This window comes from Oncorhynchus clarkii, chromosome 21 (genome assembly GCF_045791955.1).
Source record: "Oncorhynchus clarkii lewisi isolate Uvic-CL-2024 chromosome 21, UVic_Ocla_1.0, whole genome shotgun sequence".
NCBI lineage: Eukaryota > Metazoa > Chordata > Actinopteri > Salmoniformes > Salmonidae > Oncorhynchus > Oncorhynchus clarkii.
Window position 1 is genome coordinate 27,316,952 of NC_092167.1, and position 24,593 is coordinate 27,341,544.

At 42.8% G+C, this 24,593-nt stretch overlaps 1 protein-coding gene across 1 annotated transcript in view; it reads left to right on the plus strand.

The window, feature by feature from the left end:
* The first annotated feature begins 283 nt into the window (after positions 1 to 283).
* LOC139379547 (NLR family CARD domain-containing protein 3-like) overlaps positions 284 to 24,593 on the plus strand; it is a 30,098-nt gene continuing 5,788 nt past the window's right edge. The window contains exons 1-4 of the mRNA XM_071122362.1: positions 284 to 351; positions 1,548 to 1,664; positions 14,809 to 14,812; positions 24,298 to 24,358. Of these exons, the coding sequence (XP_070978463.1) occupies positions 284 to 351; positions 1,548 to 1,664; positions 14,809 to 14,812; positions 24,298 to 24,358 (250 nt within the window). The remainder of the gene's footprint in view (positions 352 to 1,547; positions 1,665 to 14,808; positions 14,813 to 24,297; positions 24,359 to 24,593) is intronic.

The following is a 24,593-nucleotide window of genomic DNA, read 5'->3' on the forward strand; positions in this document are numbered from 1 at the left end:
GCATCTCATCATTGGTTTATAGAAGCAGGTACCCACGTGCCATCTCCTCATTGGTGTCATCTCATTTAGCAAAAAACATAACTTAACATAAACATAACTTCTTTAAACAATAAAAGCTAATTTACGAACATTTCTGAATATGAATATATAGCTTTTTGGAATGAAACTCTTATGTTTCCCCATCAGAGCTCAGAGTAGATGAGAGATGTAATGTTTGTCTCTGTTGTGTTGAAGACCAATCAAGCAGAAGAGACTAGCCTCCCCTGTTCACAGCTGCGTGTCCATGAAGAGTGACAAGTCTATGAATCAACCTACATACTTTGGAGAGGGAGACTTTTCTACTGAACAAAGGTAAGAAGAACTCATGGGTCATGGTCAGTGAGTTAAACAACACTGTCTCTAGTCATTTCTCCTCTCCCATTTTCACATTTATTTTTGTTGTTTTCATAATCCATAGGCTAATCATTTTGTCCATTTTCATAGTCCTAAAACAATATTAAACAAACACAACATTCCCTCCCTGTGTGACTGTGTGTGTGTGTGTGTGTATACCTGGTACCCTAGACATTGACTCAGTACTTATTCTTATTATTATCTTATTATTTTGTGTTGCTATTTCCTTATTTTTATTTACAAGGCACAAGGACAACGTAGCACGTCCTGTGAACACGTCAGGGTTCCATGGCCGCAGGCAGACCAGCAGAAACTGGATCAGCAGCACAACAAGGTATCACGTCTGGTGGAGCCTGTGTCAGTACTGATAGGATGGAAAGAAAGGGAGCACTGCTCTCAGATCAGCTTTCTCCATTCAAATATGTTCTTAACATTATAATTATGTCACAATACTGACCACGGATCAGGTTCTATTATCCCCTCTGGCTGCAAATATTGAGGCGGTTATTCTAATGCTTACCCCCAAGAAATGCACTAAATCACAGATTTGGCACATCATTGTGTTCATGTTAGGCTCCACATCATGAAATATATTGAGACAAAATACAGACAGTAGTCTACAAGTAGCAAAATATAACTCAATATACTGAACAATATGATTGAAATAGGCCTACAGCCTACAGTTTATATTTTAATGCCATTTTAAACCATGTGATGCTATGTTTATCAGAGATCTTCTGTGTATAAAGTCATGTGGAAGGGCAATAAATAATTTAATGACTCACTCAGCTGTTCTAGTGGTCTGAGGCAGGTGGTAGATTACTCAGCTGTTCTAGTGGTACTACTGATTTATATGAGAATGAGGCAGATATGTAGCATTGAGCCCCAAAAAATATTTGTCTCTCTGAAATGAAACCATCAAGTGATAGATATTGAACAAAAACATGTCCATCATTGAACAATCCGATGCCATGATTAGATAGTGAAAAATCACCAATCTCTTTCATAATGTTTTTAAGCAGTAAACGCTAATTTATGAACATTTCTGAAAAGTGATATATGTCGTTTAGGAATCTTTAGGAACTCTTCTTATGTTTCCCCATCTGAGCTCAGAGTAGATGAGAGATGTAATGTTTGTCTCTGTTGTGTTGAAGACCAATCAGGCAGGAGAGACCAGCCTCCCCTGTACCCAGCTGTGTGTCCATGAAGAGTGACTGGTCTATGGGTCATCCTATAGAGTTTAGAGAGGGAGACTTTTCTACTGAACAAAGGTAACAAGAACTCATGGGTCAGTGAGTTAAACAACACTGTCTCTAGTCATTTCTCCTCTCACATTTTCCCATTTATATTTTAGTTGTTTTCATAATCCATAGGCTAATCCTTTTGTCCATTTCCATAGTCCTAAAACAATATTAAACAAACACCACATTCCCTCCCTGTGTGACTGTGTGTGTGTGTGACTGTGTGTGTGTGTGTGTGTGTGTGTGTGTTGTAACGGTTTTGACTTGAGGTTATTATTTATAGGGGTGCCAGGTAGGTTGTGCCTACCAGAGAAAACATTGGTTTCTCCTTTTAGTTTGGGAGGGAATGAGTCCCATCTGGTCCGTCAAGTCTACACCAATACAAAGGACTTATGTAAACGTCAGGAGGGAAATCAACTTTTCATAAACCCTTAAAACATTGAAAAGAACTTCAAAAACAACTGTATTCTTTTGCGTGGGTTGTATTAGCAACATCAATGGATTACACACACATAATAATATAACACAATGAGTTCTGGTTCCTCCAGAAATGTCCTGTACCTCGGGCCTAAAAAGAGTCCAGCCCGGTGTGACTTTTGTCACGCAATGTTTGTCCGTTCATTCCGTGTAGCGTAAACCCAGTATTAAATCATACAATCAGTATAACAATAATTTTACCACAGAACTTTAAAGCGTATCAGCTCTTAGTAAGTCCTCAACTACATCTAACTACATAAATCATCACCGTATACATCATCTCAAAACAAATGAAATACCGTATACAAAAAGGTGGTAGTCAGTCGGTCAGTCAGACAATCCAATCCGCCAATAGATCTCCAGCGGAGAAAGGCCACGAAGAATGGAGAGGTGTAGTCCACGGACGCAAAGAGTGGATCCGATCCTGGGTAAACTCTCTCAGGCTACAAAACACACGTTTAGCAGCAACAAAACAACCGGCATAGAGAAGTTTCGGGCACACATCCTCAGTCACGTCTCCATCACAAAAACCCTTTTTTGCGCAGCTGATGCTGGCTATTTAATTGGGAATTAAAGGGAAAGCACCCTATTGGAAGGAGAAGCACTGAGACGGTTCAGAATAATTCAGGGCCGTCACACACCCCCTCCCCTGGAAAAAGCCGACCATTGCTCTGGAAGGCACATCTTGTTCGGGGAAACCGAGAAAGGTCTCCTCATCACTTTCCTCTACAAAAATGTTCATGACTTTTTGGAGCTCACGCTCCTCAGCTGAGGGGTCACAGGCCTTAAGGTGTGAGACTTCTGGGTCTGGGAATCCGAGAAAAGTCTCCTCACTTTCCTCTTCAAAGATATCCAAGATCTTGCGGCGCTCAATCGCCTCCAATTCCTCAGCCGAGGGGTAACAGGCCTTAAGGCGTGAGACATGGACAACGCGCATATCTTCACCTGTGTCCTCTTTCACCACTCGGTAGTTCAAAGGGCCCATCTGCTCCACAATCCTATATGGTCCTTGCCATTTAGGAGCGAGCTTGGCAGAGAAGAATTGTTCAGCTTTCGAGTAAGGATGAGAGCGAAGCCACACCCGATCACGAAGCTGAAACTGCATGTCTCGTCTGTTCTTATCATAATTTCTCTTCTGCTTGAGTCGAGCCTGGATCATGTTCTTTGAGACAAGAGCTCTCAAGTCATGGAGATGGACTACCTGGTCATAGCAAGCAGCGTCTGGAGTAAGCTGCTGGGGCTGTAGCACCATATCCAAGGGTCCTCGGAGGGGACGACTTAGGTTCAGCTCTGCAGGTGTGACTCCAGTGGACTCTTGCACAGCAGAATTCAGGGCAAATCGAAACTCGTGAAGGTGCTTGTCCCAGTGTTTGTGCTGGGTCCCTACATAGGAAGCAATCATTGTCTTCAAGGTTTGATTTACTCTCTCAGTGAGATTGGTCTGTGGGTGATAGGCCGTGGTCAACTTCTGTCTCAGGTTCCATCTTTGGCAGGTCTCCTCAAAGAGATCAGAGACAAATTGGGAACCTCGATCAGACAGGATGTAATCAGGCACTCCCCAGCGAGTCAGGATCTCTTTCGTAAGGATGTTAGAGACGGTCCTTGCTGTGGCCTGACGCAGGGAAAAGAGTTCCACCCACTTTGAATAATAATCAACAAACACAAGCATGTACACATTCTGATTGGAGCTTCTAGGAAATGGACCCATCAAATCCACTCCTAGCATTTCCCAAGGTCGGGTAACCACCGTTTGCTGCAGGTTGCCAGCAGGCTTTCTACCTTCTGGTTTGTACATTTGACAAACCTGACAGTTTCGGATGTGTGACTTCACATCCATGCTCAGATGTGGCCAGTACAGTAACGCTTGCAACCGCTTGTAGGTTTTGAACCTGCCCAAATGACCAGCTAATGGGTCTTCATGGAAATGTTGAAGCAGTTGTAGGCGTAGAGTTTCAGGTATGTACAATTGGTAGAGGGTTCTGTGAGGTAGTTGTACAACACGGTAGACTTTGTCTTCCATGATGGTCAGCTTTGTGGTAGGATTGACCATCTTTTCTCCATCTTCCAGGATAGTCTTGTACAAAGCCTGTACTTCTGGATCATCCTGTTGGGCTTTCCATATGGTCTCATCAGAGATGGGAAAGTCTGTTTTGGGCGAGTCTCGACTGCTTGACAGGACAGTAGCACATGTAAGATGAGGGCCACCGTTGCCACAAGCAGGAGCTCTGGATAAGGCAACTGGAGTAGGATGGTCATTCCTGCGAAGAGAGTTCGCTGTGTTGGCCTGTTGTGATTTATGGTTTCTGGAAGGGTTTACTTGATACGGTCTTGGACATGTAGCTGAAGAATGTCCCTTTTGGTTACATCTCCAACAGAACATGAGAGGGGTCTTGGCTGGAGACTCTAGCTGTTGTTGATGGTCTGTCTTGGGTAACTGTTTGGGTGTCTGTTTCTTTCTTTGGTCATATTGCTGTTGGCATTCTCTGTCCTTCTCAAACTGCTGTCCCAAGCGAACCAGTCCATCGACAGTGGTGACTCGTTCTCGGAGTTGACTGGCTAGTAGTGGGTTGATGTTCTTCAAGATCAATTTAATGACCTCTTCCTCCTCAATGCCAGGTTTCCACCTTCTGCACAGGGAGTGGTAACCGTATGCAAAGTCACGGATACTCTCTTTCTCTCTTTGTACTCGATTCCTGACTCTGTCTGCCAACTCATCTGTGTAGTCCTCAGACAGAAATGCAGAGGAAAACTTGGCCTCAAAGTCAGCCCAGGAGGTAGTGGTGAGACGTGCCACATCCCACCAGTCTCGAGCTGTCCCATGCAACACATTCCTCAATGTGGCAAGGAGTTCTTCGTCAGCCAGGGGATTGAGGGCAAGAAAGTCACGACATCTTTCTAGGTACATTAGCGGATCCGGACTGTCATCTTTTTTCCCAAAGGTGGGAAATTGCAATTTAATGGGCATCGCCCCCACATGACGTCTACTCAATTCACCATGAACAAACGAGCTAGGAGGGATTGAGGAAGTAGAGGGGGAGGGCGTTATCGGACAATGAAAATGAACACCAGGATGCATGGTGGATTGCATCCTGCAAGGGGTGGCTGTAGCATGGCCTTGTCTTGGCTCTTCAGAGGTGCCAGCTTGGCCCTCAGTGGTCTGAACAGAAGTGGACACCAGAGAAACTCTGTGTAAGGAGTTGTGCCTAATGGCGGCCATGTCCACAGACACGTCATCCAACATTTTAACACAATTAGAGAGCTCTGTTTGCAAGTGGTCTACAGTGTTAACCATGGGAGAAAAAACAGAATTAACGTCCTTGAGGACCTCAGTGTGATGATGTTGCAGGCGCCATTGGAGAGTGGCAGTGAGTTGGTTTCGTTGGTAGTCAAACTGCCTGTCCATGGCACCAGTAATTTCCCGTCTTCCACTCTCACTGAGCTCTGTCAGCGTGTGGGTTAGAGTGCTCAGTGAGTTTCTGAATTCCATGGCACTCTGTTGTTGCTCTTCCCTCAGACATTTGAATTTATGGTGGATAAGAGTTTGGAGATGTTGTTGAGTCCGACGAATATCAAGGATGTCACCTTGAAGTTGTAAGACTACAACCTCTGGAGATAAACCAGACAATGGAAGAAGGTTGGGTGTCAGAGGGAGGGCTAGCTCAGTACTTCCACACAGATCCATGTCAATAAGTGAGTAACTGGTTAGACCTCCTGTGGCCTGTGGTTCAGACCGAGCATTCAGATTCCCAGGGCTCTGGCCCAAATCAACTCCAGTATCTCCATTCACATTATGATTTGTATTGTCAGCTTGATGGTCAGAATGGCCCTGTATATTTCCATTGACAGGTATGAAATGGATGAGCACATTATCTTGGGGTGAATCCATTGTTTTAATTCCACACAAAATATTTGCTTTGGTTAGTTCTCAATGTTGAGCTGTCCCATCTGGGGTGCCATTTTTTATGTAACGGTTTTGACTTGAGGTTATTATTTATAGGGGTGCCAGGTAGGTTGTGCCTACCAGAGAAAACATTGGTTTCTCCTTTTAGTTTGGGAGGGAATGAGTCCCATCTGGTCCGTCAAGTCTACACCAATACAAAGGACTTATGTAAACGTCAGGAGGGAAATCAACTTTTCATAAACCCTTAAAACATTGAAAAGAACTTCAAAAACAACTGTATTCTTTTGCGTGGGTTGTATTAGCAACATCAATGGATTACACACACATAATAATATAACACAATGAGTTCTGGTTCCTCCAGAAATGTCCTGTACCTCGGGCCTAAAAAGAGTCCAGCCCGGTAAAGGAGTTCAGTGAACTCAAGTGACTTTTGTCACGCAATGTTTGTCCGTTCATTCCGTGTAGCGTAAACCCAGTATTAAATCATACAATCAGTATAACAATAATTTTACCACAGAACTTTAAAGCGTATCAGCTCTTAGTAAGTCCTCAACTACATCTAACTACATAAATCATCACCGTATACATCATCTCAAAACAAATGAAATACCGTATACAAAAAGGTGGTAGTCAGTCGGTCAGTCAGACAATCCAATCCGCCAATAGATCTCCAGCGGAGAAAGGCCACGAAGAATGGAGAGGTGTAGTCCACGGACGCAAAGAGTGGATCCGATCCTGGGTAAACTCTCTCAGGCTACAAAACACACGTTTAGCAGCAACAAAACAACCGGCATAGAGAAGTTTCGGGCACACATCCTCAGTCACGTCTCCATCACAAAAACCCTTTTTTGCGCAGCTGATGCTGGCTATTTAATTGGGAATTAAAGGGAAAGCACCCTATTGGAAGGAGAAGCACTGAGACGGTTCAGAATAATTCAGGGCCGTCACACACCCCCTCCCCTGGAAAAAGCCGACCATTGCTCTGGAAGGCACATCTTGTTCGGGGAAACCGAGAAAGGTCTCCTCATCACTTTCCTCTACAAAAATGTTCATGACTTTTTGGAGCTCACGCTCCTCAGCTGAGGGGTCACAGGCCTTAAGGTGTGAGACTTCTGGGTCTGGGAATCCGAGAAAAGTCTCCTCACTTTCCTCTTCAAAGATATCCAAGATCTTGCGGCGCTCAATCGCCTCCAATTCCTCAGCCGAGGGGTAACAGGCCTTAAGGCGTGAGACATGGACAACGCGCATATCTTCACCTGTGTCCTCTTTCACCACTCGGTAGTTCAAAGGGCCCATCTGCTCCACAATCCTATATGGTCCTTGCCATTTAGGAGCGAGCTTGGCAGAGAAGAATTGTTCAGCTTTCGAGTAAGGATGAGAGCGAAGCCACACCCGATCACGAAGCTGAAACTGCATGTCTCGTCTGTTCTTATCATAATTTCTCTTCTGCTTGAGTCGAGCCTGGATCATGTTCTTTGAGACAAGAGCTCTCAAGTCATGGAGATGGACTACCTGGTCATAGCAAGCAGCGTCTGGAGTAAGCTGCTGGGGCTGTAGCACCATATCCAAGGGTCCTCGGAGGGGACGACTTAGGTTCAGCTCTGCAGGTGTGACTCCAGTGGACTCTTGCACAGCAGAATTCAGGGCAAATCGAAACTCGTGAAGGTGCTTGTCCCAGTGTTTGTGCTGGGTCCCTACATAGGAAGCAATCATTGTCTTCAAGGTTTGATTTACTCTCTCAGTGAGATTGGTCTGTGGGTGATAGGCCGTGGTCAACTTCTGTCTCAGGTTCCATCTTTGGCAGGTCTCCTCAAAGAGATCAGAGACAAATTGGGAACCTCGATCAGACAGGATGTAATCAGGCACTCCCCAGCGAGTCAGGATCTCTTTCGTAAGGATGTTAGAGACGGTCCTTGCTGTGGCCTGACGCAGGGAAAAGAGTTCCACCCACTTTGAATAATAATCAACAAACACAAGCATGTACACATTCTGATTGGAGCTTCTAGGAAATGGACCCATCAAATCCACTCCTAGCATTTCCCAAGGTCGGGTAACCACCGTTTGCTGCAGGTTGCCAGCAGGCTTTCTACCTTCTGGTTTGTACATTTGACAAACCTGACAGTTTCGGATGTGTGACTTCACATCCATGCTCAGATGTGGCCAGTACAGTAACGCTTGCAACCGCTTGTAGGTTTTGAACCTGCCCAAATGACCAGCTAATGGGTCTTCATGGAAATGTTGAAGCAGTTGTAGGCGTAGAGTTTCAGGTATGTACAATTGGTAGAGGGTTCTGTGAGGTAGTTGTACAACACGGTAGACTTTGTCTTCCATGATGGTCAGCTTTGTGGTAGGATTGACCATCTTTTCTCCATCTTCCAGGATAGTCTTGTACAAAGCCTGTACTTCTGGATCATCCTGTTGGGCTTTCCATATGGTCTCATCAGAGATGGGAAAGTCTGTTTTGGGCGAGTCTCGACTGCTTGACAGGACAGTAGCACATGTAAGATGAGGGCCACCGTTGCCACAAGCAGGAGCTCTGGATAAGGCAACTGGAGTAGGATGGTCATTCCTGCGAAGAGAGTTCGCTGTGTTGGCCTGTTGTGATTTATGGTTTCTGGAAGGGTTTACTTGATACGGTCTTGGACATGTAGCTGAAGAATGTCCCTTTTGGTTACATCTCCAACAGAACATGAGAGGGGTCTTGGCTGGAGACTCTAGCTGTTGTTGATGGTCTGTCTTGGGTAACTGTTTGGGTGTCTGTTTCTTTCTTTGGTCATATTGCTGTTGGCATTCTCTGTCCTTCTCAAACTGCTGTCCCAAGCGAACCAGTCCATCGACAGTGGTAACTCGTTCTCGGAGTTGACTGGCTAGTAGTGGGTTGATGTTCTTCAAGATCAATTTAATGACCTCTTCCTCCTCAATGCCAGGTTTCCACCTTCTGCACAGGGAGTGGTAACCGTATGCAAAGTCACGGATACTCTCTTTCTCTCTTTGTACTCGATTCCTGACTCTGTCTGCCAACTCATCTGTGTAGTCCTCAGACAGAAATGCAGAGGAAAACTTGGCCTCAAAGTCAGCCCAGGAGGTAGTGGTGAGACGTGCCACATCCCACCAGTCTCGAGCTGTCCCATGCAACACATTCCTCAATGTGGCAAGGAGTTCTTCGTCAGCCAGGGGATTGAGGGCAAGAAAGTCACGACATCTTTCTAGGTACATTAGCGGATCCGGACTGTCATCTTTTTTCCCAAAGGTGGGAAATTGCAATTTAATGGGCATCGCCCCCACATGACGTCTACTCAATTCACCATGAACAAACGAGCTAGGAGGGATTGAGGAAGTAGAGGGGGAGGGCGTTATCGGACAATGAAAATGAACACCAGGATGCATGGTGGATTGCATCCTGCAAGGGGTGGCTGTAGCATGGCCTTGTCTTGGCTCTTCAGAGGTGCCAGCTTGGCCCTCAGTGGTCTGAACAGAAGTGGACACCAGAGAAACTCTGTGTAAGGAGTTGTGCCTAATGGCGGCCATGTCCACAGACACGTCATCCAACATTTTAACACAATTAGAGAGCTCTGTTTGCAAGTGGTCTACAGTGTTAACCATGGGAGAAAAAACAGAATTAACGTCCTTGAGGACCTCAGTGTGATGATGTTGCAGGCGCCATTGGAGAGTGGCAGTGAGTTGGTTTCGTTGGTAGTCAAACTGCCTGTCCATGGCACCAGTAATTTCCCGTCTTCCACTCTCACTGAGCTCTGTCAGCGTGTGGGTTAGAGTGCTCAGTGAGTTTCTGAATTCCATGGCACTCTGTTGTTGCTCTTCCCTCAGACATTTGAATTTATGGTGGATAAGAGTTTGGAGATGTTGTTGAGTCCGACGAATATCAAGGATGTCACCTTGAAGTTGTAAGACTACAACCTCTGGAGATAAACCAGACAATGGAAGAAGGTTGGGTGTCAGAGGGAGGGCTAGCTCAGTACTTCCACACAGATCCATGTCAATAAGTGAGTAACTGGTTAGACCTCCTGTGGCCTGTGGTTCAGACCGAGCATTCAGATTCCCAGGGCTCTGGCCCAAATCAACTCCAGTATCTCCATTCACATTATGAATTGTATTGTCAGCTTGATGGTCAGAATGGCCCTGTATATTTCCATTGACAGGTATGAAATGGATGAGCACATTATCTTGGGGTGAATCCATTGTTTTAATTCCACACAAAATATTTGCTTTGGTTAGTTCTCAATGTTGAGCTGTCCCATCTGGGGTGCCATTTTTTATGTAACGGTTTTGACTTGAGGTTATTATTTATAGGGGTGCCAGGTAGGTTGTGCCTACCAGAGAAAACATTGGTTTCTCCTTTTAGTTTGGGAGGGAATGAGTCCCATCTGGTCCGTCAAGTCTACACCAATACAAAGGACTTATGTAAACGTCAGGAGGGAAATCAACTTTTCATAAACCCTTAAAACATTGAAAAGAACTTCAAAAACAACTGTATTCTTTTGCGTGGGTTGTATTAGCAACATCAATGGATTACACACACATAATAATATAACACAATGAGTTCTGGTTCCTCCAGAAATGTCCTGTACCTCGGGCCTAAAAAGAGTCCAGCCCGGTAAAGGAGTTCAGTGAACTCAAGTGACTTTTGTCACGCAATGTTTGTCCGTTCATTCCGTGTAGCGTAAACCCAGTATTAAATCATACAATCAGTATAACAATAATTTTACCACAGAACTTTAAAGCGTATCAGCTCTTAGTAAGTCCTCAACTACATCTAACTACATAAATCATCACCGTATACATCATCTCAAAACAAATGAAATACCGTATACAAAAAGGTGGTAGTCAGTCGGTCAGTCAGACAATCCAATCCGCCAATAGATCTCCAGCGGAGAAAGGCCACGAAGAATGGAGAGGTGTAGTCCACGGACGCAAAGAGTGGATCCGATCCTGGGTAAACTCTCTCAGGCTACAAAACACACGTTTAGCAGCAACAAAACAACCGGCATAGAGAAGTTTCGGGCACACATCCTCAGTCACGTCTCCATCACAAAAACCCTTTTTTGCGCAGCTGATGCTGGCTATTTAATTGGGAATTAAAGGGAAAGCACCCTATTGGAAGGAGAAGCACTGAGACGGTTCAGAATAATTCAGGGCCGTCACAGTGTGTGTGTGTGTGTGCGCTCCCTGGGTGAGGAGATGTAACCTCCATCCTGATTGCCTAGTCACTTTTTCCCCTAACTACATGTACATATTACCTCAACTACCTGGTACCCTGCACATTGACTCAGTACTGGTACTCCTTATAGTCTCATTATTACCTCAACTACCTGGTACCCTGCACATTGACTCAGTACTGGTACTCCTTATAGTCTCATTATTACCTCAACTACCTGGTACCCTGCACATTGACTCAGTACTGGTTCTCCTTATAGTCTCATTATTACCTCAACTACCTGGTACCCTGCACATTGACTCAGTACTGGTACTCCTTATAGTCTCATTATTACCTCAACTACCTGGTACCCTGCACATTGACTCAGTACTGGTACTCCTTATAGCCTCATTATTACATCAACTACCTGGTACCCTGCACATTGACTCAGTACTGGTACTCCTTATAGTATCATTATTACCTCACCTACCTGGTACCCTGCACATTGACTCAGTACTCAGTACTGGTACTCCTTATAGTCTCATTATTACCTCAACTACCTGGTACCCTGCACATTGACTCAGTACTGGTTCTCCTTATAGTCTCATTATTACCTCAACTACCTGGTACCCTGCACACTGACTCAGTACTGGTACTCCTTATAGTCTCATTATTACCTCAACTACCTGGTACCCTGCACATTGACTCAGTCCTGGTTCTCCTTATAGTCTCATTATTACCTCAACTACCTGGTACCCTGCACATTGACTCAGTACTGGTTCTCCTTATAGTCTCATTAATACCTCAAGTACCATGTACCCTGCACATTGACTCAGTACTGGTACTCCTTATAGTCTCATTATTACCTCAACTACCTGGTACCCTGCACATTGACTCAGTACTGGTACTCCTTATAGCCTCATTATTACCTCAACTACCTGGTACCCTGCACATTGACTCAGTACTGGTACTCCTTATAGCCTCATTATTACATCAACTACCTGGTACCCTGCACATTGACTCAGTACTGGTACTCCTTATAGTATCATTATTACCTCAACTACCTGGTACCCTGCACATTGACTCAGTACTCAGTACTGGTACTCCTAATAGCCTCATTATTACCTCAACTACCTGGTACTCTGCACATTGACTCAGTACTGGTACTCCTTATAGTATCATTATTACCTCAACTACCTGGTACCCTGCACATTGACTCAGTACTCAGTACTGGTACTCCTTATAGTCTCATTATTACCTCAACTACCTGGTACCCTGCACATTGACTCAGTACTGGTACTCCTTATAGTCTCATTATTACCTCAACTACCTGGTACTCTGCACATTGACTCAGTACTGGTACTCCTTATAGTCTCATTATCACCTCAACTACCTGGTACCCTGCACATTGACTCAGTACTGGTACTCCTTATAGTCTAATTATTACCTCAACTACCTGGTACCCTGCACATTGACTCAGTACTGGTACTCCTTATAGTCTCATTATTACCTCAACTACCTGGTACCCTGCACATTGACTCAGTACTGGTACTCCTTATAGTCTCATTATTACCTCAACTACCTGGTACCCTGCACATTGACTCAGTACTGGTTCTCCTTATAGTCTCATTATTACCTCAACTACCTGGTACCCTGCACATTGACTCAGTACTGGTACTCCTTATAGTCTCATTATTACCTCAACTACCTGGTACCCTGCACATTGACTCAGTACTGGTACTCCTTATAGTCTCATTATTACCTCAACTACCTGGTACCCTGCACATTGACTCAGTACTGGTACTCCTTATAGTCTCATTATTACCTCAACTACCTGGTACCCTGCACATTGACTCAGTACTGGTACTCCTTATAGTCTCATTATTACCTCAACTACCTGGTACCCTGCACATTGACTCAGTACTGGTACTCCTTATAGTCTCATTATTACCTCAACTACCTGGTACCCTGCACATTGACTCAGTACTGGTACTCCTTATAGTCTCATTATTACCTCAACTACCTGGTACCCTGCACATTGACTCAGTACTGGTACTCCTTATAGTCTCATTATTACCTCAACTACCTGGTACCCTGCACATTGACTCAGTACTGGTACTCCTTATAGTCTCATTATTACCTCAACTACCTGGTACCCTGCACATTGACTCAGTACTGGTACTCCTTATAGTCTCATTATTACCTCAACTACCTGGTACATTGACTCAGTACTGGTACTCCTTATAGTCTCATTGTGTTACTATTTCCTTTGTTTTTATTTACAAGGTATAAGGGCAACGTAGCACGTCTGGTGAACAGGGCAGAGCTCCATATCCGCAGGGAGACCAGTAGAAACTACATCAGCAGCACAACAAGGTATCACGTCCGGTGGAGCATTTATCAGTACTGATAGGATGGAAAGAAAGGGAGCGCTGCTCTCAGATCAGCTTTCTCCATTCATATCTTTCCATCTATTTAAAAGCAAAAAACATAACCAGGAAAGTCAGTAAATATCAAATTCCTATGTTCAATGACGGTGGGTTAACATCCTTGTTCATGGGCAGATTAACAGATTTGAACGTTGTCCGCTCGGGGATTTGACCTTGCAACCTGTCAGTTTCTTGTCCAATGCTCTGACCACTAGGCTACGCTGCCAACCCCGTATAGTGTCAAAGATTGAGGAGGCTTATTCTAATGCTTACCGAATTAAAATGCAGGAAATCACATATTTGACACATAATTGTGTACATGTTAGGATACGCATCATTAAATATATTGAGATAAATTACAGACAGTAGTCTACAAGTAGCAAAATATAACTCAATATACTGAACAATATGATTGAAATAGGCCTAAAGCCTACTGTTTATGTTTTAATGCAGTCATCTCAGTTTTCATTTGAAGCAAATTTGTTTAAGTCCCTTGTTTGAATCAATTACAAAGACATTAGCAACTTTGTGTTTGTGTCAACTTTGTTCTGAATTCATCTGTGGTCACAGAGAGACTGATAAACCATGTGATTCTGTGTTTAGCAGAGATCTTCTGTGTATAAAGTCATGCGGAAGGGCAAAAAATAATTGAATGACTCACTCAGCTGTTCTAGTGGTCTGAGGCAGGTGGTAGATTACTCAGCTGTTCTAGTGGTCTGAGACAGGTGTTAGATTACTCAGCTGTTCTAGTGGTCTGAGACAGGTGTTAGATTACTCAGCTGTTCTAGTGGTCTGAGGCAGGTGGTAGATTACTCAGCTGTTCTAGTGGTCTGAGGCAGGTGTTAGATTACTCAGCTGTTCTAGTGGTCTGAGACAGGTGTTAGTTTACTTAGCTGATCTACGAGTGGTCTGAGGTAGGTGTTAGATTACTCAGGTGTTCTAGTGGTCTGAGGCAGGTGTTAGATTACTCAGCTGTTCTAGTGGTCTGAGGCAGGTGTTAGATTACTTAGCTGATCTACGAGTGGTCTGAGGTAGGTGTTAGATTACTCAGGTGTTCTAGTGGTCTGAGGCAGGTGTTAGATTACTCAGCTGTTCTAGTGGTCTGAGGCAGGTGTTAGATTACTCAGCTGTTCTAGTGGTCTGAGGCAGGCGTTAGATTACTCGGGTGTTCTAGTGGTCTGAGACAGGTGTTAGATTACTCAGCTGTTCTACGAGTGGTGTTAGATTACTCAGCTGTTCTAGTAGTCTGAGACAGGTGTTAGATTACTCAGCTGTTCTAGTGGTCTGAGACAGGTGTTAGTTTACTTAGCTGATCTACGAGTGGTCTGAGGTAGGTGTTAGATTACTCAGGTGTTCTAGTGGTCTGAGGCAGGTGTTAGATTACTCAGCTGTTCTAGTGGTCTGAGGCAGGTGTTAGATTACTCAGCTGTTCTAGTGGTCTGAGGCAGGCGTTAGATTACTCGGGTGTTCTAGTGGTCTGAGACAGGTGTTAGATTACTCAACTGATCTACGAGTGGTCTGAGGCAGGTGTTAGATTACTCAGCTGTTCTAGTGGTCTGAGGCAGGTGTTAGATTACTCAGGTGATCTAGTGGTCTGAGACAGGTGTTAGATTACTCAGCTATTCTAGTGGTCTGAGGCAGGTGTTAGATTACTCAGCTGTTCTAGTGGTCTGAGGCAGGTGTTAGATTACTCAGATGTTCTAGTGGTCTGAGGCAGGTGTTAGATTACTCAGCTGTTCTAGTGGTCTGAGGCAGGTGTTAGATTACTCAGCTGTTCTAGTGGTCTGAGACAGGTGTTAGATTACTCAGCTGATCTAGTGGTCTGAGACAGGTGTTAGATTACTCAGCTGATCTAGTGGTCTGAGACAGGTGTTAGATTACTCAGCTGTTCTACGAGTGGTGTTAGATTACTCAGCTGTTCTAGTAGTCTGAGACAGGTGTTAGATTACTCAGCTGTTCTAGTGGTCTGAGACAGGTGTTAGTTTACTTAGCTGATCTACGAGTGGTCTGAGGTAGGTGTTAGATTACTCAGGTGTTCTAGTGGTCTGAGGCAGGTGTTAGATTACTCAGCTGTTCTAGTGGTCTGAGGCAGGTGTTAGATTACTCAGCTGTTCTAGTGGTCTGAGGCAGGCGTTAGATTACTCGGGTGTTCTAGTGGTCTGAGACAGGTGTTAGATTACTCAACTGATCTACGAGTGGTCTGAGGCAGGTGTTAGATTACTCAGCTGTTCTAGTGGTCTGAGGCAGGTGTTAGATTACTCAGGTGATCTAGTGGTCTGAGACAGGTGTTAGATTACTCAGCTATTCTAGTGGTCTGAGGCAGGTGTTAGATTACTCAGCTGTTCTAGTGGTCTGAGGCAGGTGTTAGATTACTCAGATGTTCTAGTGGTCTGAGGCAGGTGTTAGATTACTCAGCTGTTCTAGTGGTCTGAGGCAGGTGTTAGATTACTCAGCTGTTCTAGTGGTCTGAGGCAGGTGTTAGATTACTCAGCTGTTCTAGTGGTCTGAGGCAGGTTTTAGATTACTCAGATGTTCTAGTGGTCTGAGGCAGGTGTTAGATTACTCAGCTGTTCTAGTGGTCTGAGGCAGGTGTTAGATTACTCAGCTGTTCTAGTGGTCTGAGACAGGTGTTAGATTACTCAGCTGATCTAGTGGTCTGAGACAGGTGTTAGATTACTCAGCTGATCTAGTGGTCTGAGACAGGTGTTAGATTACTCAGCTGTTCTACGAGTGGTGTTAGATTACTCAGCTGTTCTAGTAGTCTGAGACAGGTGTTAGATTACTCAGCTGTTCTAGTGGTCTGAGACAGGTGTTAGTTTACTTAGCTGATCTACGAGTGGTCTGAGGTAGGTGTTAGATTACTCAGGTGTTCTAGTGGTCTGAGGCAGGTGTTAGATTACTCAGCTGTTCTAGTGGTCTGAGGCAGGTGTTAGATTACTCAGCTGTTCTAGTGGTCTGAGGCAGGCGTTAGATTACTCGGGTGTTCTAGTGGTCTGAGACAGGTGTTAGATTACTCAACTGATCTACGAGTGGTCTGAGGCAGGTGTTAGATTACTCAGCTGTTCTAGTGGTCTGAGGCAGGTGTTAGATTACTCAGGTGATCTAGTGGTCTGAGACAGGTGTTAGATTACTCAGCTATTCTAGTGGTCTGAGGCAGGTGTTAGATTACTCAGCTGTTCTAGTGGTCTGAGGCAGGTGTTAGATTACTCAGATGTTCTAGTGGTCTGAGGCAGGTGTTAGATTACTCAGCTGTTCTAGTGGTCTGAGGCAGGTGTTAGATTACTCAGCTGTTCTAGTGGTCTGAGACAGGTGTTAGATTACTCAGCTGATCTAGTGGTCTGAGACAGGTGTTAGATTACTCAGCTATTCTAATGGTCTGAGGCAGGTGTTAGATTACTCAGCTGATCTACGAGTGGTCTGAGGTAGGTGTTAGATTACTCAGCTGTTCTAGTGGTCTGAGGCAGGTGTTAGATTACTTAGCTGTTATAGTGGTCTGAGGCAGGTGTTAGATTACTTAGCTGTTATAGTGGTCTGAGGCAGGTGTTAGATTACTTAGCTCTTATAGTGTTCTGAGGCAGGTGTTAGATTACTTAGCTGTTCTAGTGGTCTGGGGCAGGTGTTAGATTACTCAGCTGTTCTAGTGGTCTGGGGCAGGTGTTAGATTACTTAGCTGTTATAGTGGTCTGAGGCAGGTGTTAGATTACTTAGCTCTTATAGTGTTCTGAGGCAGGTGTTAGATTACTTAGCTGTTCTAGTGGTCTGGGGCAGGTGTTAGATTACTCAGCTGTTCTAGTGGTCTGGGGCAGGTGTTAGATTACTCAACTGTTATAGTGGTCTGGGGCAGGTGTTAGATTACGATTGTTTTCAAGTGCTACGTTAATAACAATGGTTTAGTTAAACAGCTTCAGAGATTTAACAATGCTCCTATGAAGATTATAATGATGAACTTCAAATGCTTTTGGGAAACCGGACCCTGGATAAAACATCTGTTAAATGACTGTAAATGTTTTACATACAGTTCTTATATTACTGTTGAATTCTTATATTTAAATATTTAAATATTGATGTTATAGTGTATAATTTGTAAAGTTCTTTATTAAACATGTTGTTCTTTGTTACATTTGACTGTAAAACCTAGCAGTACTACTGATTTCTCTGAGAGTGAGTCAGATATATATTATTACTGTGTAAAACCTAGCAGTACTACTGATTTCTCTGAGAGTGAGGCAGATATATATTATTACTGTGTAAAACCTAGCAGTACTACTGATTTCTCTGAGAGTGAGGCAGATATATATTATTACTGTGTAAAACCTAGCAGTACTACTGATTTCTCTGAGAGTGAGGCAGATATATATTATTACTGTGTAAAACCTAGCAGTACTACTGATTTCTCTGAGAGTGAGGCAGATATATATTATTACTGTGTAAAACCTAGCAGTACTTCTGATTTCCTGAGAGTGGGGCAGATATATATTATTACTGTGTAAAACCTAGCAGTACTACTGATTTCACTGAGAGTGAGGCAGATATATATTATTACTGTGTAAAACCTAGCAGTACTACTGATTTATCTGAGAGTGAGGCAGATATATATTATTACTGTGTAAAACCTAGCAGTACTTCTGATTTCCTGAGAGTGGGGAAGATATATATTATTACTGTGTAAAACCTAGCAGTACTACTGATTTCTCTGAGAGTGAGGCAGATATATATTATTACTGTGTAAAACCTAGCAGTACTACTGATTTCTCTGAGAGTAATGCAGAGATATATTATTACTGTGTAAAACCTAGCAGTACTACTGATTTCACTGAGAGTGAGGCAGATATATATATATTATTACTGTGTAAAACCTAGCAGTACTATGGATTTCTCTGAGCATGGGGCAGATATATATTATTACTGTGTAAAACCTAGCAGTACTACTGATTTCTCTGAGAGTGAGGCAGATATACATTATTACTGTGTAAAACCTAGCAGTACTACTGATTTCACTGAGAGTGAGGCAGATATATATATATATTATTACCGTGTAAAGCCTAGCAGTACTACTGATTTCTCTGAGAGTGAGGCAGATATATATTATTACTGTGTAAAACCTAGCAGTACTACTGATTTCTCTGAGAGTAATGCAGAGATATATTATTACTGTGTAAAGCCTAGCAGTACTACTGATTTCACTGAGAGTGAGGCAGATATATATATATTATTACTGTGTAAAACCTAGCAGTGCAGTACTACTGATTTCTCTGAGAATGGGGCAGATATATATTATTACTGTGTAAAACCTAGCAGTACTACTGATTTCTCTGAGAGTGAGGCAGATATATATTATTACTGTGTAAAACCTAGCAGTACTACTGATTTCACTGAGAGTGAGGCAGATATATATATATTATTACTGTGTAAAACCTAGCATTACTACTGATTTCTCTGAGAATGGGGCAGATATACATTATTACTGTGTAAAACCTAGCAGTACTACTGATTTCACTGAGAGTGAGGCAGATATATATTATTACTGTATAAAGCCTAGCAGTACTACTGATTTCTCTGAGAATGGGGCAGATATATATTATTACTGTGTAAAACCTAGCAGTACTACTGATTTCTCTGAGAGTGAGGCAGATATATATTATTACTGTGTAAAACCTAGCAGTACTACTGATTTCACTGAGAGTGAGGCAGATATATATTATTACTGTGTAAAACCTAGCAGTACTACTGATTTCTCTGAGAATGGGGCAGATATATATTATTACTGTGTAAAACCTAGCAGTACTACTGATTTCTCTGAGAGTGAGGCAGATATATATTATTACTGTGTAAAACCTAGCAGTTCTACTGATTTCACTGAGAGTGAGGCAGATATATATTATTACTGTGTAAAACCTAGCAGTACTACTGATTTCTCTGAGAGTGAGGCAGATATATATTATTACTGTGTAAAACCTAGCAGTACTACTGATTTCTCTGAGAGTGAGGCAGATATATATTATTACTGTGTAAAACCTAGCAGTACTTCTGATTTCCTGAGAGTGGGGCAGATATATATTATTACTGTGTAAAACCTAGCAGTACTACTGATTTCACTGAGAGTGAGGCAGATATATATTATTACTGTGTAAAACCTAGCAGTACTACTGATTTATCTGAGAGTGAGGCAGATATATATTATTACTGTGTAAAACCTAGCAGTACTTCTGATTTCCTGAGAGTGGGGAAGATATATATTATTACTGTGTAAAACCTAGCAGTACTACTGATTTCTCTGAGAGTGAGGCAGATATATATTATTACTGTGTAAAACCTAGCAGTACTACTGATTTCTCTGAGAGTAATGCAGAGATATATTATTACTGTGTAAAACCTAGCAGTACTACTGATTTCACTGAGAGTGAGGCAGATATATATATATTATTACTGTGTAAAACCTAGCAGTACTATGGATTTCTCTGAGCATGGGGCAGATATATATTATTACTGTGTAAAACCTAGCAGTACTACTGATTTCTCTGAGAGTGAGGCAGATATACATTATTACTGTGTAAAACCTAGCAGTACTACTGATTTCACTGAGAGTGAGGCAGATATATATATATATTATTACCGTGTAAAGCCTAGCAGTACTACTGATTTCTCTGAGAGTGAGGCAGATATATATTATTACTGTGTAAAACCTAGCAGTACTACTGATTTCACTGAGAGTGAGGCAGATATATATATATATTATTACCGTGTAAAGCCTAGCAGTACTACTGATTTCTCTGAGAGTGAGGCAGATATATATTATTACTGTGTAAAACCTAGCAGTACTACTGATTTCTCTGAGAGTAATGCAGAGATATATTATTACTGTGTAAAGCCTAGCAGTACTACTGATTTCACTGAGAGTGAGGCAGATATATATATATTATTACTGTGTAAAACCTAGCAGTGCAGTACTACTGATTTCTCTGAGAATGGGGCAGATATATATTATTACTGTGTAAAACCTAGCAGTACTACTGATTTCTCTGAGAGTGAGGCAGATATATATTATTACTGTGTAAAACCTAGCAGTACTACTGATTTCACTGAGAGTGAGGCAGATATATATATATTATTACTGTGTAAAACCTAGCATTACTACTGATTTCTCTGAGAATGGGGCAGATATACATTATTACTGTGTAAAACCTAGCAGTACTACTGATTTCACTGAGAGTGAGGCAGATATATATTATTACTGTATAAAGCCTAGCAGTACTACTGATTTCTCTGAGAATGGGGCAGATATATATTATTACTGTGTAAAACCTAGCAGTACTACTGATTTCTCTGAGAGTGAGGCAGATATATATTATTACTGTGTAAAACCTAGCAGTACTACTGATTTCACTGAGAGTGAGGCAGATATATATTATTACTGTGTAAAACCTAGCAGTACTACTGATTTCTCTGAGAATGGGGCAGATATATATTATTACTGTGTAAAACCTAGCAGTACTACTGATTTCTCTGAGAGTGAGGCAGATATATATTATTACTGTGTAAAACCTAGCAGTTCTACTGATTTCACTGAGAGTGAGGCAGATATATATTATTACTGTGTAAAACCTAGCAGTACTACTGATTTCTCTGAGAGTGAATCAGATATATATTATTACTGTGTAAAACCTAGCAGTACTACTGATTTCTCTGAGAATGGGGCAGATATATATTATTACTGTGAAAAACCTAGCAGTACTACTGATTTCTCTGAGATTGTGCTTGGCTAATAGTCTACAAGCAGTTAGATTTGGGTATGTCTTCAGGTGGAAATTGAAAAATTAGGGGGGTAGCTGTAAGAGGTTACAATAAAAGCTAATTTATGAACATTTCTGAAAAGTGATATATGTCGTTTTGGAATGAAACTCTTCTTATGTTTCCCCATCTGAGCTCAGAGTAGATGAGGGATGTAATGTTTGTCTCTGTTGTGTTGAAGACCAATCATGCAGGAGAGACCAGCCTCCCCTGTTTCCAGCTGTGTGTCCATGAAGAGTGACTGGTCTATGGGTCAACCTATACACTTTAGAAAGGGAGACTTTTCTACTGAACAAAGGTAAGAACAACTCATGGGTCATGGTCACTGAGTTAAACAACACTGTTTCTAGTAATTTTCATAATGCTATTTTTTTTCTCCATTTTCATAGTCCCTAAAACAATATTAAACAAACACAACGTGTGTGTGTGTGTGTGTGTGTGTGTGTGTGTGTGTGTGTGTGCGTGTGTGTGTGTGTGTGTGTGCGTGTGTGTGTGTGTGTGTACTCCCTGGATGAGGAGATTGTGGTGGTTAATTTAATAATAAGAGCAAAGACTTTCAATGATGCACCGTTTCTAATGAACCATTGAAAGTGACAACACAATGGCTACTGAGATCTTTAGTAGCAAAGATACACCCCCGTAGTCGACATAACAAACCACAGGAACAGTTCACCCCCGTAGTCGACATAACAAACCACAGGAACAGTTCACCCCCGTAGTCGACATAACAAACCACAGGAACAGTTCACAAAGATACACCCCCGTAGTCGACATAACAAACCACAGGAACAGTTCACCCCCGTAGTCGACATAACAAACCACAGGAACAGTTCACCCCCGTAGTCGACATAACAAACCACAGGAACAGTTCACAAAGATACACCCCCGTAGTCGACATAACAAACCACAGGAACAGTTCACCCCCGTAGTCGACATAACAAACCACAGGAACAGTTCACAAAGATACACCCCCGTAGTCGACATAACAAACCACAGGAACAGTTCACCCCCGTAGTCGACATAACAAACCACAGGAACAGTTCACCCCCGTAGTCGACATAACAAACCACAGGAACAGTTCACCCCCGTAGTCGACATAACAAACCACAGGAACCGTTCACAAAGATACACCCCCGTAGTCGACATAACAAACCACAGGAATAGTTCACCCCCGTAGTCGACATAACAAACCACAGGAACAGTTCACAAAGATACACCCCCGTAGTCGACATAACAAACCACAGGAACAGTTCACCCCCATAGTCGACATAACAAACCACAGGAACAGTTCACCCCCGTAGTCCACATAACAAACCACAGGAACAGTTCACCCCTGTAGTCGACATAACAAACCACAGGAACAGTTCACAAAGATACACCCCCGTAGTCCACATAACAAACCACAGGAACAGTTCACCCCCGTAGTCGACATTACAAACCACAGGAACAGTTCACAAAGCTACACCCCCGTAGTCGACATAACAAACCACAGGAACAGTTCACCCCCGTAGTCGACATAACAAACCACAGGAACAGTTCACAAAGATACACCCCCGTAGTCGACATAACAAACAACAGGAACAGTTCACCCCCGTAGTCGACATAACAAACCACAGGAACAGTTCACAAAGATACACCCCCGTAGTCGACATAACAAACCACAGGAACAGTTCACCCCCGTAGTCGACATAACAAACCACAGGAACAGTTCACCCCCGTAGTCGACATAACAAACCACAGGAACAGTTCACAAAGATACACCCCCGTAGTCAACACAACAAACCACAGGAACAGTTCACAAAGATACACCCCCGTAGTCGACATAACAAACCACAGGAACAGTTCACCCCCGTAGTCGACATAACAAACCACAGGAACAGTTCACCCCCGTAGTCGACATAACAAACCACAGGAACAGTTCACCCCCGTAGTCGACATTACAAACCACAGGAACAGTTCACAAAGCTACACCCCCGTAGTCGACATAACAAACCACAGGAACAGTTCACCCCCGTAGTCGACATAACAAACCACAGGAACAGTTCACCCCCGTAGTCGACATAACAAACCACAGGAACAGTTCACCCCCGTAGTCGACATAACAAACCACAGGAACAGTTCACCCCCGTAGTCGACATAACAAACCACAGGAACAGTTCACCCCCGTAGTCGACATAACAAACCACAGGAACAGTTCACAAAGTGAGACTTTATAAGTGGAAAGGAGTATCCCGTAGCCAGAAAGCTATAAATTATCGTTCAGTTTGGTCCCTAAAACGAGGTTCCTGGTTCATAACAGAACCATTACCTCAATCTAGTTCTCTTTAGGTTTTATCACCCAGAGAAAAATAAATCTTAATTGTTTAATTTAATCGTAAATCTCCTGTCAGTGTTATCTCATAGAAGCCATCCTCAGTACAACACAATAGTTAACAGAATACTCAATTCTGTCGAATAAAACAACCATTATAATGCAATACAAACATTATAACATAATCTTGCAATTTCCATGACAAGATGTAATCCCATGTTTCGTCCACAGAAACCAACAGGAGAGATCAGATTCAGAGATTCTCAGTGGTCAGTCTTCCCAGAGTCATCAAACAGACCTGGACTCCATATTCAGTGTATGTGGTCCTGTTATGTACATTTGTTTTTGTTGACCTCAAGTAAAGTTGATCTGTCAATCATTCATTAATGTGTTAATGAGAAAGCATTTATTCTCTTGCTTAACTTATTTACTTGATTTATTTCAGTTGCTTGAAGAGAAAATTATGACATTTGTGAAGAACGAGCTGAAGATGTTCAAGAGGATTCTTAGTCCAGAACTCCCAGAAGGCTTTGAGAGTCAGAATCAGGATAAGGAAGTGGTGGATGCTGAAGATGAGAAGCAGTGCCAGAGAGGGGGCTCTGAAGATCACACTGCACGTCCTGAGGAAAATGAACCAGAAGGAGCTTGCTGACACACTGGAGAAATGTAAGATCTGTCTGCCTCATGTTGAATAATGTTTTCTAACATTTAAAAGCTGTAGCTAAAGTACAGCTAAAGTAGCTGTGTAACTCAATGATATTGTAGCAGCCTTAACACAACACCTAGTGACCTCGTCACGTAGCAGAAGGATGTGTTGATTAATTTAGAGAGAGAGATGAGAGAGAGAGAGACAACATTAATAATACCATCAATAATACCATCAATAATATGATCAGTCACA